The 15,568-nt window shown below is 48.4% G+C and overlaps 1 protein-coding gene across 1 annotated transcript in view; it reads left to right on the forward strand.

The window, feature by feature from the left end:
• The first annotated feature begins 1,683 nt into the window (after nucleotides 1–1,683).
• The window catches only part of KCTD1 (potassium channel tetramerization domain containing 1), a 72,488-nt gene continuing 58,603 nt past the window's right edge, over nucleotides 1,684–15,568 (forward strand). Inside the window, exon 1 of the mRNA XM_067290023.1 lies at nucleotides 1,684–3,543. Coding sequence (XP_067146124.1) covers nucleotides 1,684–3,543 — 1,860 coding nt within the window. The remainder of the gene's footprint in view (nucleotides 3,544–15,568) is intronic.

Genomic DNA, 15,568 nt, shown 5'->3' on the forward strand with positions numbered 1-15,568 from the left:
CCCCCGGGGAAGGATAAGCTAATTTGCATTGAGCCCGCTGGTAGAAGCGCAAATAGGTGCCGCTTCCCTGGGGAGGAGGCTGGGAAGCGCGGGGCAGCTCCCCATCAGGGCGCGGGAGCGGGCGGAGACCAGCCGCCCTCTCCCGGGGACGGCTAGGGCAGGGCTGGCGAGCCAGCGGCGCGGTAGCCGCAGCCCCCTCCAGCTGCCTGAAACGCTGCGGGCTTGTCGGCGCAGCCGGGGGCGAGCGGGCAGCCTTCGGCCGCCCGGGTCGTTATTTCCCGTGGAAGAGCGCCCCGAAGTGAGCCTCGCTTGGGCGAGCTGCGACCCGTCCGAGGGGAAACCGGAGCCGCAGAAAGTGCAAAGCCGCAAGTGTCCGGCAAAGCCCCGAGTAGCCGGCTCCTCTCAAGCCGCCTTTGCCCCAAACGCAGCCGCCTGCCCGAGGTGCGAGGGCCGGGAGAGGCTGCAGCGGGGGGGCGGGCGGGGCCGCGCCGCCGCTGCCGCCTCTTTCGTAGGGCTGTAAGCTCGGGCAAGCGGAGCGACGCGGGGCTTTTCTTTCTTTTTTTCTTTCTTTTTTTCTCCAAGTTGTGAAATGGCGATGTTTTAGAGTTACAAGGTGCGAGGCGCTCTGAGCCCTGTCTGCCCCCCTTTACGGCGGTCCCTTCACGCTCACGGCGCTCCTCTCTGCGCCTTCCCCCCAGCTCGGGCACGGCTGGTGCTCGCGGAGCTCCCCGCGCCCCGGCTCCTGCGCCCGCGTCCCAGATGCGCGCGCCCGGGAGCTGCTCCGAATAGCACAGGGATTGCTTTTTGTTCAGTTTCGGCGGGGGGGAAGAAAAGGGAAGGAGGAGCGAAAGCACCCAGGGATACGTCCCCGGACCCGTGTTCCCAGATGCCGATAACGATCGCGCTTTCCGATCGCGTCTTCCCCGCCTCCGCCCCGTGTAACGACCAGTTTGATGTGGGCTGAGGTTGGCGTCGCTTTCCGTGCGGTCCCAGCGGAGGTGCCCTCCGGGGGAGGACATTTCCCTTGGGGTGGGGGTGCTGCTGGGGTCAGCGGGCACCGGCCGCGGCGCCGCGCAAGTGCTGTGACCCCTCGCTGCCGCGGGGGAGCATCTGGCAGCGAGAAAGCTGGCAACAAGCGCGGGGTCGGCGGAGCCGTGTGCGCGCCGGGCCCCGCCGTCGGGGCGCCGCTCTGGGTTTTACCAGCCCGGCGGGCCCTCGCTGCCACCGGGCAGGGGACCCGCGGGCTTTGCCGGCGCATCCAGGCAGCGAGGGACGGGCTGGGGAGGAGGAGCCGTCGGGGCGAGGCGCCGGCTCCGTGGGACGGGCGCGGGGGGACCCGCCGGGCCGGGGCGTCCGCCCCGGCCCGGCGGGTCCCCCCGCGCCCCCACCCTCCCGCCTCAACGGGACGGGCCCGAGGTGAGCGGCGGGCGGGCGCCGGTAAGTAGCTCCGTCTCCCGGCGCGGGGGGCCCGGGCGGCCCCTTGCCGCAGCGCTTTCCTCCGCCACCCCACCCCTCCACCCACCGCCCCGTCCCTTCCCCGCCGCCGCCACTGGGAGCGCGGCCCCTTTAAGAGCCCGGCTTTGCCTCCCGGTAGCTGAAGGTCATTAAACACAAAAGCGCTCCAGCGCTGCGGTCCAATATAGCGCATGCGCCCTGCCCGAGGACTGGCAGGGAGACGGCAATATGGCGAGAATGCCTGGCAGCGGCGGCGGCGGCGGCGAGTGGAGCGGCGGCACCGGCACCGGCGGCGGCGGCGGCGGCACCGGCGGCGGCGAGAACAATGCGGGCGACCGGCCGCCGGGCCGCGGCGGCACCCACCGCCCGCACCACTACTGCAGCGCCGGCGAGGAGGAGGACGGCGAGGAGGAGGATGAGATCCAGGAGGTGCAGATAACGGGGGACGAGGAGGAGGACGGAGCCGATGGGGGGCTGCTGCTGGACGAGGAGGAGGAGGAGGAGGAGGAAGAGGAGATGGGTCTGGAGTGGGACGGCGAGGAGGAGCCGCTGCCGCCGGAGCCGGTCCATATGCCGGGCGGCGGCAGCGGCGGCGTCGGGGCGGCCCCGGGGGGCGCCCCGGCGGCGGCGGCGGCGGCGGGCGGCGGCGGCGGCGGCGGGGCGGCGGAGGACGCGGAGCTGGAGGCGGCCCTGCTGCTGCAGCGGCCGGAGCGGGCGCGGCTGAGCGAGAACACGCGGCTGGCCACCCGCTACGCCGTGCGCATCTTCCGCGAGTACCTCAGCGAGAAGGCGCAGAGCCCCGACTTCGAGACCATGGACAAGGGGGCGCTGTGCCGGGTGCTGCGCTCCTTCTACGCCGAGGCGCGCTCCAAGAGCGGGCAGCTCTACTCCAAGTCCTCCCTCATCAGCATCCGCAGCTCCCTCAACCGCTACCTCAACGAGCCGCCCTACTGCCGCACCCTCGACCTCACCAAGGACCCCGAGCTCCGCGCCGCCAACCTCACCCTGGCCGCCGTCATCCGCAAGCTGGAAGAGCAGGGCGCCGGGCCCGTGGTGCAGAAGCAGGCCATCACCCGCGCTGACCTCCGCAAGCTCTACACCTGCAGCGTCTTCAGCACGCAGAGCCCCTTCGGGCTCCTCAACAAGGTCTGGTTTGAGACCTGCATGTACTTCTGCACCCGGGGCCGGGAGAACCAGCGGGAGTTGGAGGAGGACTCCTTCGGGCTGGCCATGGACGAGGATGGCCGCAAGTTCGTCTACTTCAAGGCCCTGGGGCCCTACCACAAGTCACGCTCGTCCTCCTGGAGCAAGAAGCGGGCAGAGAGCAGCGACGAGGAGAACCTGCCCCGCATGTATGAGACAGGCACAGAGTTCTGCCCCTACGCCAGCTTCGTCAAGTACCTCTCCAAGCGCAACCCCCTCTGCAAGGCCTTCTTCCAGCGCCCGCGGGACCACTGCAGCGAGGGCGACGTCACCTGGTACGAGAACAAGGCCATCGGCAAGAACCTCCTGGGCACCCGCATGCAGATGCTCTCCAAGGCGGCCAAGCTCTCCAAGACCTACACCAACCACTGCATAGGTGCCGTCTCCATTGCCACCCTCAACAGCATTGCTGGCATCGGCACCAAGCTGGGGGGGCCACAGCCGCCACACCACCACCACCACCACCCCCCTCCCCACCACCACCACCTCCTCCACCACCCTGCCAGTGGGGGCTGCTACGCCCCTGCCACCCTCAACGGCGGGCCGCGGCCCCGGCCGCCCGCCCCTGACCCCTACATGCTGCCCAAAGATGGCGACGCGGCGCCGGTGAAGGCAGAAGCAGCCGCAGTGGCCCCGGCCAAGCGGGCCCTCTACGAGGCGGTGTTCCCGGCGGGCGCCGCGGCTGGCGGCGACGCGTGCGGGCCCTCTGCCTCTCCCAAAAGACTCTGCCGCCGCCCCGCTGAGCCCCTGGACGCTGCCGCGCCTGCCGTGGTGGTGGTCTCAGTGAAACACGACCCCCTGCCTCACCTCCTCCCCGAAGCCAATGGGCACAGAAGCACCACCTCACCCACAGTAGTTTCACCTGCTATTGTTTCCCCCACACAGGTAACCAGAAAAAAAAAAAAAGCTGACAACCCCCCCCCCCCCCACATAGCCTGTGCGCCCCCAGCTGCTCCCCTCTTTTCTTCCCCTTCTCCCCCAAACCTGGGCGCCGCCGCAAGCCCCGGAGCATCCCCCTTTGGGAACGAGGCGATTCCCGGGGCGAGACCCACTGTGCAGGCACCGAACAAGCCCGACGCAAGCTTGCAAACTTCCTCTCCCCAGTGGAACACAAACGGCTTCACTCTGCGGGTGTCCCCTAGCATGCCCCCCCCCTTTTTTCTTTTTTTTGCGGGAGTTATGAGTTATGAAAGTCGGGCCAAAAAGTAGATAAGGGCGTCAGGTATCATTAGTGCGTATGGTGCTCTTGATGTGCTAATGAACTATTTGAATAACCTCAAATGCAGGAAACAGCCAGGAGAATACTCAATTACATACTAGTAATGAGGGTGTAATTTTAAACTTCAGAAGTTAACAAGAGGGTTAATATGGCAATTGCATTCATCTTGTATTTGTTTATTTAAAATAGCTCTGTTTCCTGGCAGTGATCCCCCCGTTTTTTTTGTTTTTTTTTTTTCTTATAAGGCAAATTGGCTTTAGTTGCATTAGTTGCCATAGTGGCGAAATATACAGTAACAGCACAATTAAACGAGTTAGGTGTAGTTTAACTGTGGAATGAGACCGAGTTCATTAGATGTGTTTTTTATTTAGGTAAAGCAGTCTTGTCAAGAACGCCGCAGAGATGTGTCTTAATACATGTGTTACGGATGCCTTCTGCTGTGTGCCTGCACACACTCAATATGCCCTCCCTGTCCCCTTCAAAAGTAGTTCCCTTTTGGGTTTTTGATCGCTTCAGCTAAATTACCGTACTGTGTTTCAATTAAAGACTTGCTATACTTTTGCAGTTGGCTTTAAGTTTGGAAGTCATTCTAACTAAATCTATAAAACTTGCACAGTTACGTTGTGCCCTATAAAATACCATGTTTCAGGCAGTAACTTTAATGCTAGCTGCCCTACGTGATTACAAAACCCCTCTGACATTCTTGTGTCAAGTAATAACAGCGATTTCAGTCGTAGGCCTAAAAGAGCACTGTTCGGTGAACGCAGGTATATGACATGCCTGAGCTGTTTCTGAAGTGGAAATACCAGTTCTGGACAAACTGACCCTTTCAAAGAGTTTGCCAGCTAATCAACCAGCCCGAAGGCTAATTGGGGAGGGAAAAAAAGCAGGGGGCGGAGGGCTTTCTGTGAATGCCTGCATAAGCATCTCTGGTCTCTAAAATACCTGTGACCTTTCTTTTCTAGTGTTTTTTTTTGGTTTGTTTGTTTGTTTTTTTGACCACTTCAGTGCAGTACTGTAGTTTGATCTCCTGCTGTGTATATCTGGTGTCTCTGAATGGCTTAGAGGCTTGATCATGTGCAGATAATGTTTTTGTTCTAGCTCATTATTTCAGATATAAGCTAATGCTCTTTGCTGTCTTTAACGTTAAACTCCTCTTTCACCTGCTTTTAATGACCTTGAAAGTAATTTTGAAACTTTAGGTGTAGTTCAGCTTTTAGGATAGTAACGCATGTGAGGAAAGGGCCGAGGGAATTGGGCAGAACAGTTCTGATCAAGTTAACTGTAATGGAGTATGTGCACCTTTAGCCTGCAAAATGAGGTGTCTTGGTACCTTAAGTCGTCAGGTTGTATAGCTTGATCTCAAGCCTGGCCCAGAAATCTTTTTTATCACTTCTCACTTGCATAAAGCTTACCCGAGGAGAAATACAGCTGTTGTACTGTGTGTTATACAGCTGAACTTCCTATCTGAAGCATTCAGAGCTGTAGTTCTCATTAGTGGCTGACTGTTGAGAGAGAGAGAGAAATATCTCACGTAGATGATAGGGGACACAGTCATGGGCTGTTTTCTTAACTGTATCAAGAAAGAAAATGAGCAATCAGCAGTGTGGGTTTTTCAGTAATTATATGGAAACGTTCATCTCCATTCACCATTTAATCAGCTAAACAAGCTGCCCAGCCACTTCTGTAGCTAAATCTTGCCTTCACTACAAAACTCATTAATTTAAATCTTTAGGAGAAGGAAGCTTTTTTTGAAATCACTCATTCTTCTTGTGTCAGTTTTAACTTATGTACTTCTTCTGGGATGTGACAAAATGAAAAAAATATTAGCCGTAGAAGAGATTTCCTTGGGAGAATGTTAATGTTAAACTTTTTCTTCCTAGCTAGCTTTTTATAATAGTTATGCTACTCAAGGTCCAGGGCATTTCCTGGGGAAATTAATGACTGGCTGGGGTTAATGGCCCAAGGCATTGCCTCAAGCCATCAACTCTCCCAGCTGGTCATTAATCCCCAGGAAATGCCCTGGCCCTCAATCGTTATTGCTTAATTGTAAACAAAGACTTTCCAGGCCTTCTTACTGAGTACATCTCATCAAGCAATGTGATGCTGAAGTCCACTGTTGACAAATACTATTGATTTCTTGAAAATGTGAAGGTCATAGGTTTGTGTTTTATTGGTCCTCATTGTAATTATTCTTCAAGGGGACAGATTCGGCTCCCCTTATGGAGTTGTATAATACCCTGGTGAATAAGTACTTAGCATGTTTACACTATGTGTTTATATACTCTTTTTTTTATAGCATTAATAATGTTAAGCAAGGGATGAAAAAGGTTAAACAAAAAGACTAAACTGAACATATTCAACTGGCTCTGGCTGCAAACTTTAAGTATAAGAATCTGAGCAAGACCGTTGATTTTATGGTTCTCTATCATGGTTGCTCCCATCTTTTGTTTTAGCCCCGAGATATCTTTTAACACTTGCTTTGTAGGAACCTCTTCCAGAGCTAGGGAAGGGTACATTAAGTGTTCATCTTGATCCAACTGTTGCTTTAGGTTGCAGCTTTGAGATCAGAATTATACAATGTATTTTAAACATACAGTACTGTACCATCATGGCACAACTTTCTTTTCAGTCCTTATTTGCTCTGAAGTGTAGCAATTTTCCTGCCACTGACAGCAGTACTTCAGTTCAAGTTGATGGCAGAGGGATGTAATTTGGCTGTTGTTCGTCTCGTGCTCCTGAAAGATGAACAATAGCTGAAGTTTAAGCTTTTGATGCTACAGTGTGGTGGTAGTTGTTAAGATTTATAGACTCGGTACACGCTGAACTTACTACAGTAGTAATATTCAAAAATAGGTCTAAGAAAATAGATTGGTTTCTGCTATTGGGGGTGGGGGGGGGAGTTACAAGTCACTTAAGAAAATGCTTCTCTTATGCTGGTTCTCTAACTCAGTAGGGTTTCCCTGTGATACTTGTGAAGAATTTCATCACCTATTAAGATGTCTACCAACCATTTAGTCGCTTAAACGTGGCCCATGTCTGCATCGGTCATGGGTGTTCTAGGGAATCCTTAAGCATTTTTCCTTCTGGTTTTAACCCAGGACTGACCGCGTTGTTTTCTTTTGATCTGGCACGTGTCTTTTCATTGCCTTAGGCTTTCTTTGAAGGGCTTACTTTGACCAGAACCAGAAATCTGACTGCAGGTTTTGGAAAAGAAGAGAAAACAATAATGTATGGTGAATATAAGTAGACAGCAGGCACAACTGGTAACAGATCGAGGTAAGTAATGAAGCACACTAGTCTCTTCTTGTCCTTTGGAAGGGGATAAGAATCATTGTGCTTGATTTTTGGCCCGGGTGAGGCTTACATTGCCACAAAATGGCCACAGAAAAGGCTTCTGTTCTGTACAAAATTTTGTAACACTCTTTCCAGAATCATGTGTAGGTGCTTTCCAAGAATATGGAATAGCAAAACTGATCAGAAAGCTTCAAGGAGAGATGCTTAGGATGGCAGTGTTAGGATGGTAGGTAGGCTTCTTTTCTATCCAGATAATAGATGGTACAATATCCCCATCTTAAAGGCTTAAAATATAGCAGCAGTTAAGACTGGTGACTGCTAAATACTTTGTTACTTCTGTGGGGCTACTTCTGTTTATCTAGTTTTAGAGGTTGGTACCGCCTGTGTTACTGACAAGTTAGTGCCACTTTCTTTGATTATGGATCTTCGCAGCTTTGAATAAAATTCAGGAAAATCTTGAGGTATGAGGATAAAAAGAACTATAAAACCATACCTACCTCTGAGGCTACTCTTTGTTTCTTTTTTTTCTTACTTTTTATGGGAAAGATTTTCTTCTAGCAAATCCACAGATATGGAAAGTTCTTAACCATATAAGAGAGCTATTAAAATGGATTGTCATCAATGTGTTTGTAAATCCTGGTGGGGGCAGGGAGCAAGGGTGTCAAATACTGTCCCCAAAGACAGTGTTCTTGTCCATCTCTATAGCAAAATACAGGAATGCTGGTTATTGCTATTACTTCAGTGGAAGTAAGTTAATATAGTGTGTAACTCCGAATTATAAAAATCATCAGGTGGTGGTGAGTGTGGTGTTTTGGGGTTTGAGGTTTTTTTGAAGATGTTAGGATATCCCAAATCATGTTCTGTGTAGTTAGCATGAGGTTGGGTATGAATATGGTTGTTTCCCAAGACTAATGTAAGAAAACTAGAATGGCAATTAGGCTTAGCGATCTTGTTAGGTTGTGGGGGTTATATATACGCCAACATGAATGAAGGGTTTTCTTTTTTCTTTCCTCAGTCTATTTGGATCAACTATGTAGTGTTGCAGGCATTGTTTTAAGGTAATTCAGGAGTGTATTTCTTAGATCTGCAACGTTGTTTTGATACCCACGTATAGAATTTCAGTATTGGAATCTAAACTCCAATATATTTGCCAGACTGTCTTTACAGAGCCTCTTAGCTGCATCAACATGTTTTATAGGAGAAATTAAATTATGGAACTGTGTCAGGTCATAATTTCTTCCATCAGCACTTTAATTTTTTTAAATATTTTTACTTTTTAGAAACTATACTCCTTTCAGATAGTTGTACCATGTGAGCTAATCAAAAGACTTATGTAGGATTGCCTAGTCCAGCCTTCAATGACTGCAAGAGGTGATCCGTTTTGTATAAATAAAATGAAGATGACCTTTTTGATGACAATTAGGAGGAAAACCAGCATCATTAAAGTGCTGCTGTTTTGACACTTTTTTCAGTTCTATAGAATTTGAAAGGACTGAGTTGATACTCTTCCTCTGTGAACATCAAAGATGAAGTGCACAAACTTAAAGGCAGCAGAGTTTTTCTCTTTTTTTTTTTTTAAACAAAAAATCTCATGATTATCCTGCAAAAGATTTCCCATTGCCCACTGCTGTCCTTCTAGAGAGCAAGAGATCAGAAACTGTTCAGTCTAATTGGTGAGTCTGTATGACAGTGAGCTGCCTTATTTCATGTATGGTGTAGAAATAAATGAGTGCTTAAACCCTTTGAAACACACCACTACTGCAAAAGCCATGGGCTGTAATTAAATTGAATGTGGGGTTGTATTGTGTTCTGCCCTTGGCTATAAACTTGATAACAGACCATGGTACACCCACTATTGTGTTAGAAGCTGGAACCTAATTAGCTATGCTGTAGATTTGCAGTCACTTTGGAAGACCTTCTGTTCATCTCTTTTTCCCAGTGTCCTTTTTTTATCATTATTATTTTGGTCTTCAGTTTCTGAAGCAACAAACATACCCTTCTTTTCAGAAAGAAATCATTAACGGCATGTAGCCAAATATGTACGTGCAAGATAATTTTTTATCATATTTTGGATTCAAGGGACAAGTGTTAATAACTGTATTTTATCAGATGTAGAAGAGATTTATTAGTGTTGAGATAGTAAAAATATATAATCATGTTTTCAGGGGATGCTTTGTAAGTCTGTTTCAGGCATTTGAGGGGGGAGTAGGGAAGAGATTGGAACTTCTCATAATACCTTAGTCTAAAAGTAACATTGGATAACATAAGATACAATTCTGATCTGGTTGTTTTGGGGGATTATCTATACAGGGAAAATGGTTCTTAAAGGCTTTTACAAATTCACGTGCTTTTGCACTCAGCCAGTTATAGTTATTTGATCTGAAAACCTTCAGACTTGCTAAGGACTTAATCCCTAATGATGCAGGCAAGTGCCTTTGATGTGCTGTTAATGCCATTTTTAGTTTTGGAAATGGCCAAAATTGTAGTGCATAGATGCAGCATATACATTTCCAGTAAATTCTTAGTTAATTGATACATTTAGCAATTGCATGTATCTGTGTATTTCTGTAGCTAGGGCAGATCACTTTAAACTGAAATTGTGTTTTTTCTTGTTTTGGGCTGCTTTTTTGCTTATTCACTTCACCAATATGTGAAAATGCTCATGCACTGTATGCTTAGGGCATATCTTCTCAGTATAATGCAGTACAGTGCATAGATACTCGAGCTAGCCTCTCTGTGGGTTTTCCGCGCTGATGGGATTTGTAGTGTTTCTGGAACTTAACCTAGACACGGTAGTCTGTATATTGCATTATGGTTTCGCTTTTGGAAAGGGATAATTGCTGGTCTCCTAACAGTGGCACCAGCAGTGTGAAACTGATGCTTTGCCTGTAATTCTTCATGGTTTCTTATTGGGGAACTGAAGGAGTCCAGAAAGACAAAACTAATGTGAGCTGTGGGGAGGCATAGACTAAATCCTTTGGTGGAGCTTCCCCAAGGTGGCCAGAGGAGAGAAGGTTTGAGCATCACTTTTCCAACAACAAGCAGCTCCTAGGAGTAAATAGTTGCTGCAGTAGGTCCCTTCAGGTAATGCAGCCTGGAGCACACTGCCTTAATAAAAGGAGGAAAGTAGAAGTCTGTTTGTGGGTGATGAGAGGCAAGGATGAATTTTGGCTTTGCTTCTGTTTTCTTATTCTAAAGATCATCTGGAGATACTGAGGTGACTTCTGCTCTGGGGTTTAAGTCCACCACAGTGCTCCATTTGGAAGAACCAGGTCTGACTGTGCCACCATTTATTTTAGCTTGGTCTCTTCAAATGGGGAGTGGGAGAATAAGGAGGCAATATGAGTTGAGACTACTTGGTAACTCTAATGAAGGAGCTACAGCTCTCAGGCTTTTCTGTAAATTAGCACCTGTGTACACTTTTACTACTTTTTCATGTTTTTTGTCAGAAATATAATGCGTAAGTGAATGAATTCCCCTAAAACCATTATATTTTAAGCTCTTTATTTTTATTTGTATGTGTCCATTCATATGTGTTTAAGGATTGCTGGAGAAATTTCAAGAGTGATTTCTCAACACCCACAGCTGAATCCTGAGCTTTTACTAACCACAACAAATATATATAGTTGCTTCTTTTGCTACTGTTAATTTTTCTCTGTAGATTTCAAAAACAGCAGGGAGAAATTGGTCTGAAGTAATGCCAGCAAACTACATCTGTTGTTTCAGCTTTGAATTATTCAAGTCCAAAGTAATAGTCCTTGATTCCACATTACCAGCTGTGCAGCCCACCAAGCCTACCTTGTCGATGGGAGCTCTGGCATCACGGGTGAGGTGTCTGAGGGTGCACTCGGGGTAACGGCCAAGAGCATCAAAACTTCCATGCAATGGGAAATAGTGGATTAATTACCAAGCATCCTCTGGCTTGGCACTCATCTGGAAAAGAAGCCCTGGAAGCCATGCTCTTCCTCTGGTGACAAAAGGTGAGGGCTGGGGTGTCTGGTCCAACTGAGAGGGAGCTGTGTGGCACAAAGGAGAAAGCAAGGTCCACTGATGTCTCCTCCTCACTTCAGTCCCATTTGCAGGCAGGTTGAAACTGTTCTTTATCTGTAAAATATGGGGTAGGCTAGGAGAAAGGAAGGTTAAGTGGACTAAATAGCTTGCTTGCTTCCTTCTTTCTTTTCTTCCTTCCTTTGCCTCATCCTACGGTCAGTTGTTAGTGCCCCATGTATTCCTTCCCTTGTATTCAAATTGCACGACTTAGAAATGTGCGAGTAGTCTTAAGTGCTGTAATTAACCCATATAGTTTTGATGCCAGATTAGAAGGACCTAATTGTGATAGCTATGCTGATGAGTTGGAAAGTGTAAATGGGAGCATAGGTGTCATAACAGTCAAACCTACAGGCTATAGTATGAATGATGCTTGGATGTCATGTAAAAAGAGAACTTGAACTAGTTATGCTGTTGAGGGTTCCCCCTGTTTCTAATAATTTTATGACTAACATAATGCTTACATAAAGGATATTCATGTGTCGTTCTTCTTGTCTTAATCTCAGATATGACAGGAATACCTGCTACAGGTATCACATAGCTGGAAAATTATTATGGAGCACATCTGCAGTAATCAGGAGATAAGGCTTTTTGTGGGCATTTATTGAGTTTATTAATACTAGTTCCCAGCTTGAGTTTGCAGATTTGTTATCTTTTTTCTGTCACCCTTAACACAGGTTTCTGGAAGCTCTCCCTAGACCTGAACAGAACCAAGTTCATGCTAAACTCTTTAAAATGCTTTCTGGGAAAAAAGAGTAAGATGCTTTAAGCATGTGGATTTTGGTCAATAACCAATTGAGAAAGAAGTATTTAGGCTTAGAAGTATTTTGCACTTTCTTTTTCTATTGGCTTTTAATTTGGTAACAATGAAGTATGTATCTTGCCAATCATCTCTCTCTCTGAAATGCAATCCTGCGGTATGGTAAAGTCAGATGAGTTGGATAAATATTTTCTACACAGCTTTTCATGTGCTTTGAATCATCCGTATTGTGAACTTAGGCACGCCAGAACTGCAGAGTTTAAATGAAAGTGGTGACAACTTCTTGACACAGGTGGTGGAGGAGCCAACAAGGAGAGGTGTGCTGCTGGACCTCATACTAACAAACAAAGAAGGACTGGTGGAAGATGTGAAGGTTGGGGGCAGCCTTGGCTGCAGTGACCATGAGATGGTGGAGTTCAGGATCCTGCGAGGAGGCAGCAGGGCACCAAGTAGGATCGCAACCCTGGACTTCAGGAGAGCAAACTTTGGCCTCTTCAGGGACCTACTTGGAGGAATCCCATGGGTGAGGGCCCTAGAAGGAAGGAGTGTTCAAGAGAGCTGGTTAATATTCAAACATCACTTCCTCCAGGCTCAAGAGCGGTGCATCCCTATGAGTAGGAAGTCAAGCAAAGGAGGCAGGAGACCTGCATGGATGAGCAAGAAGCTCCTGGCAAAACTCAATCAGAAGAAGGAAGTATACAGAAAGTGGAAAGGGGGACAGGCCACTTGGGAGGAATATAGGAATGTTGTCAGAGTATGCAGGGATGCGACGAGGAAGGCTAAGGCCCGTTTGGAATTAAATCTGGCTAGAGATGTCAAGGACAGCAAGAAGGGCTTCTTCAAATACATCAGTAGCAAGAGGAAGACTAGGGAAAATGTGGGGCCTTTGCTGAATGGGGTGGGTGCCCTGGTGACGAAGGATGCAGAGAAGGCAGAATTACTGAATGCCTTCTTTGCTTCAGTCTTTACTGCTCAGGCCAGCCCTCAGGAACCCCAGACCCTGGAGACAAGAGAGAAAGTCTGGAGGAAGGAAGACTTTCCCTTGGTGGAGGAGGAGTGGGTTAGAGATCATTTAAGCAAACTTGACACCCACAAATCCATGGGCCCTGATGGGATGCACCCACGAGTGCTGAGGGAGCTGGCGGACATTATTGCTAAGCCACTCTCCATCATCTTTGAAAGGTCATGGAGAACAGGAGAGGTGCCTGAAGACTGGAAGAAAGCCAATGTCACCCCAGTCTTCAAAAAGGGCAAGAAGGAGGACCCAGGGAACTACAGGCCAGTCAGCCTCACCTCCATCCCTGGAAAGGTGATGGAGCAGCCCATCCTGGAAGCCATCTCCACGCATGTGGAGGAAAAGAAGGTGATCAGGAGTAGTCAGCATGGCTTCACCAAGGGGAAATCATGCCTAACCAATCTGATAGCCTTCTCTGATGGAATGACTGGCTGGGTAGATGAGGGGAGAGCAGTGGATGTTGTCTACCTAGACTTCAGCAAGGCTTTTGACACTGTCTCCCATAGCATCCTCATAGACAAGCTCAGGAAGTGTGGGTTAGATGAGTGGACAGTGAGGTGGATTGAGAACTGGCTGAATGGCAGAGCTCAGAGAGTTGTGATCAGTGGCGCAGAGTCTAGTTGGAGGCCTGTAGCTAGCGGTGTCCCCCAGGGGTCAGTACTGGGTCCAGTCTTGTTCAACTTCTTCATCAATGACCTGGATGAAGGCACAAGAGTGCACACTCAGCAAGTTTGCTGATGATACAAAACTGGGAGGAGTGGCTGATACGCCAGAGGGCTGTGCTGCCATTCAAAGAGACTTGGACAGGCTGGAGAGGTGGGCAGAGAGGAACCTCGTGAAGTTCAACAAAGGCAAGTGCAGGGTCCTGCACCTGGGGAGGAATAACCCCATGCACCAGTACAGGTTGGGGGTTGACCTGCTGGAAAGCAGCTCTGCTGAGAAGGACCTGGGAGTGCTGGTGGACACCAAGTTAAGCATGAGGCAGCAATGTGCCCTTGTGGCCAAGAAGGCCAATGGTATCCTGGGCTGCATCAGGAAGAGTGTTGCCAGCAGGTCGAGGGAGGTGATTCTCCCCCTCTACTCAGCCCTGGTGAGGCCACATCTGGAGTACTGCGTCCAGTTCTGGGCTCCCCAGTACAAGAGGGATGTGGCACTACTGGAGCAAGTCCAGCGAAGGGCCACAAAGATGATTAGGGGACTGGAGCATCTCTCTTATGAGGAAAGGCTGAGGGAGCTGGGCCTGTTTAGCTTGGAGAAGAGAAGGCTGAGAGGAGATCTTATCAATGTGTACAAGTATCTGAAGGGAGGGTGTCGAGAGGATGGGACCAGACTCTTTTCAGTGGTGCTGAGCGACAGGACGCGAGGCAACGGGCACAAACTGAAACACAGACAGTTCCATCTGAACATGAGGAAAAACTTTTTCACTGTGAGGGTTCCAGAGCACTGGAACAGGTTGCCCTGAGAGGTTGTGGAGTCTCCTTCTCTGGAGATATTCAAAACCCGCCTGGATGTGATGCTGTGCAATGTGCTCTAGGTGCCCCTGCTTGAGCAGGGGTGTTGGACTAGATGATCTCCAGAGGTCCCTTCCAACCTCAGCGATTCTGTGATTCTGTGAAAGCGCACTCGGCTTGCAAGGGGCTCTGTGCTGGTGGGATTTTATCGGTTGACTTTGACTTGTGAAGAGACACTAAGCAGTGACTGGCAAAGCTGACCATGAGGACTACCAAGAGTGGGAAAGTAACCATTCTTGGAGCCTAAAGGGAGAATGCAAAGCTGTGTTGTCTGTGAAGCTTGGTGAGAATTAAGTTCTGTGGAAAGAAGATTGCTGTTGGTAGGAGTATGGTTTCTTTCCAGCGCAAACACGGGAATTGCAATGTGAATACCGCAACCTTTGGCTCTAGCTCTTTTGTTCAAGTATTGTTTTCTAGAAAATCAAATAGGCAGAATGGGACTAATATGGTTTTGGTGTCAGACTAAGAAATCTACCACAAAATTAGCTTTTTAAAGCTGTTGCCACTCCAGAGTGGTATGTGTAACATAGCTAAGTGGGTTTTTTTTGTTTTGTTTTGTTTTTTTTTGTCCCTTCAGAACTGTGTGATTGTGCCTTCATTTCTGTGGGCAGTTAACACTTTTCTGAAGCAGTCTTATTTTTGTTTTTATCACTTTAGAAGTCTTTGCAAGTTACCTTTTTTGGATGCTTAATGCATTATTTATGAAATACATCTGCATTTGTCAACTGGCTTCTTCAAATAAAACATTGTTAGTCTTTTGTTTTGGTATCTCTTAAGGAGATTCTGGGTGCTAATGTTTCCACTGAAAGTACTTTTAAACATAAACTGTTCTCTTCATTGTTCAACAGAAGCTTATGTATGTTATGTCAAATCTATAATCTTTCCAGGAAAAGATATAATGGCTGATTAAATAATTTTCCAGATTTCATATGACGTATGTCCAATATTTTTGCTAAAAGAAAGCAAAGCAAAAAAAATCTTCTGTGTTTGTTAATTGATGGATATTCTAATTTATTAAGGCACTTTTGTTTCTGTAAGGTGCTGGGCTGATTGCATGGATG

Source organism: Apteryx mantelli, chromosome 2 (genome assembly GCF_036417845.1).
Source record: "Apteryx mantelli isolate bAptMan1 chromosome 2, bAptMan1.hap1, whole genome shotgun sequence".
In the NCBI taxonomy this organism is placed as follows: domain Eukaryota; kingdom Metazoa; phylum Chordata; class Aves; order Apterygiformes; family Apterygidae; genus Apteryx; species Apteryx mantelli.